A 1,810-nucleotide genomic window follows, 5' to 3' on the forward strand; every position below is an offset into this window, starting at 1 on the left:
GAGCCCCAGCAAGCCATCTGGGTTCAGAACATCTTGTTCCTTCAGGGTCTTCAATTTTGTCCAGATTCTGCTTGTACCAGGTAATTAAACCTCTATTGGAGCAGGTGCATTCCAGAGGGTTGTAACTTAAATTGATTACGCAGCGGCCAGCTAGGGACGTTAGCTTGTCCTGTGCTACAATACGGGTTCTGTTGTGGGCAAAAAGATAAATGCTTTTGAGACTTGAAAATGCATCAGTGCTGAATGCAGTAAGTTTGTTGTGGCTCAGATCAACATGTCGTAACTTCCTGAGGCTGTGAAATGCTTGGTCACCTATGGCTGTAAGTTCACAGGACGATAAAATTAGCACCTCTAAATTGGATATCTGTTGGAACAGTTTGTCCTTTGACATGATCCCCCACTCAAAGTTATTTTGACTGAGGTCCAGGAGCATGAGGTTTTCCAGACCTTGAAAGAGATGCTGAATGCTGGTATTAATGTGAGAGGAGGAAAGATTCAGCACTTGCAAGAGAAGCAAATTTTGGAAAGGACCCTATGAAGGGTTGATATGAAGAGGAGTGAAAACTAGGTCCAGCAGCTCCAAGTTAGCACTGTCCTTAATGAACATGTCTTGGAGGTGGAGCTTTATGTTGTGGCTCAGATTCAGGTACCTAAGACTGCTCAGACCGCTCAGTGCTTCATTACAGCGCTCAAAGCTTTCAAAGTGACTCTTACTTAAGTCGAGATGTTGAAGCTTTTCCAATTTCTTCAAGCAGCCAGAGCCCAGCTGCAGGCCATGTGAGTTCCCCCTGGGTGAGGGAGGGGAAGGCAGCAGAGTTGATGTCACAGAGGTGCTCGAAGATGTTCGCGTTGAGAACTAACTCTGTTAGCAAGCTCATGCCACGGATACGAGAGGGCAACGAGCTGATGTGGGTTTGAGTTAGGTCCAGCTTTCGGAGCATGCTGAGGTTTCTGAAGTGCCGTAGCTGCAAATAGAAATCCTTGACAGAGATATTACAGAGGCCTTGTAAAACATCTGGGCTTATGTAGCGCTGCTTTTCCACATTGTGAAATGTTCACAACCAAAGGATCTGGGCTGTGGAGTTCTGTATCACCGCCAGGACCCTAGGGATGTCAGTGCAGCCCCCAAAGTTCAAACTGTAGAAATAGGACTGGAAAGCTCCAGGTTCAATGTATAATATATTATTGACTTTTAAGATGAGAGTTACATTGCTGGTCTTCTGCAGAACGCAGCCATCTTCTGCTGTGATTGCTTTTATGTTGTTCACCTGAAAGTCAAGGTATTTGAGGTTTTGAGTCAGAAAGGTGGAAAGGAGCTGCAATGAAGAAATGTGATTGCTGCCCAGGATGAGAGTATCCAAACTATCCAGATTTGGCATTGGAATAAAAGATATACTGGTTATTCCTGTCTGTGTTAAGACAAGCTGCTTCAGGGACTGTGGGCCAGCAAATGCTGTGTCAGACACAAACATGAGCACGTTTTCTGTCAGCACGATTGTCTGCAGCTGCTTGTTACTGTGGAAGGTGCCTTCATACACCTAGTTGATCTGACACCTTAAGAAAGCAACAGAAAACTAGCATCAGTGGCCTGTCTCACAAAACTTTCCCAGTATATGTAATAACCAAACTGCACTTCGTATCTGTAAGGAAGCATGACTGATTGGCTTCACCAGGCTAAAAGTGTCTGTCTTTTCCAACGGTACGTGACTGATATTTGTAAGCTCACATTTGAATACATGGTACTGGTGAGAGGAATAACCTGCCCTGAAATGATGAGCGTGAGGAAGCATTTGTGGAAGCCAAGGAGACA

General features: G+C 45.0%; 1 protein-coding gene across 1 annotated transcript in view; it reads right to left on the reverse strand.

Moving 5' to 3' along the window:
• CD180 (CD180 molecule) overlaps positions 1-1,554 on the reverse strand; it is a gene marked incomplete at its 5' end in the record, with an annotated part of 1,686 nt that extends 132 nt beyond the window's left edge. Inside the window, 2 exon segments of the mRNA XM_010185231.1 lie at positions 5-791; positions 793-1,554. Coding sequence (XP_010183533.1) covers positions 5-791; positions 793-1,554 — 1,549 coding nt within the window.
• Positions 1,555-1,810: the final 256 nt, after the last annotated feature.

Source organism: Mesitornis unicolor, unplaced genomic scaffold (assembly GCF_000695765.1).
Source record: "Mesitornis unicolor isolate BGI_N332 unplaced genomic scaffold, ASM69576v1 scaffold33725, whole genome shotgun sequence".
Classification (NCBI taxonomy): domain Eukaryota; kingdom Metazoa; phylum Chordata; class Aves; order Mesitornithiformes; family Mesitornithidae; genus Mesitornis; species Mesitornis unicolor.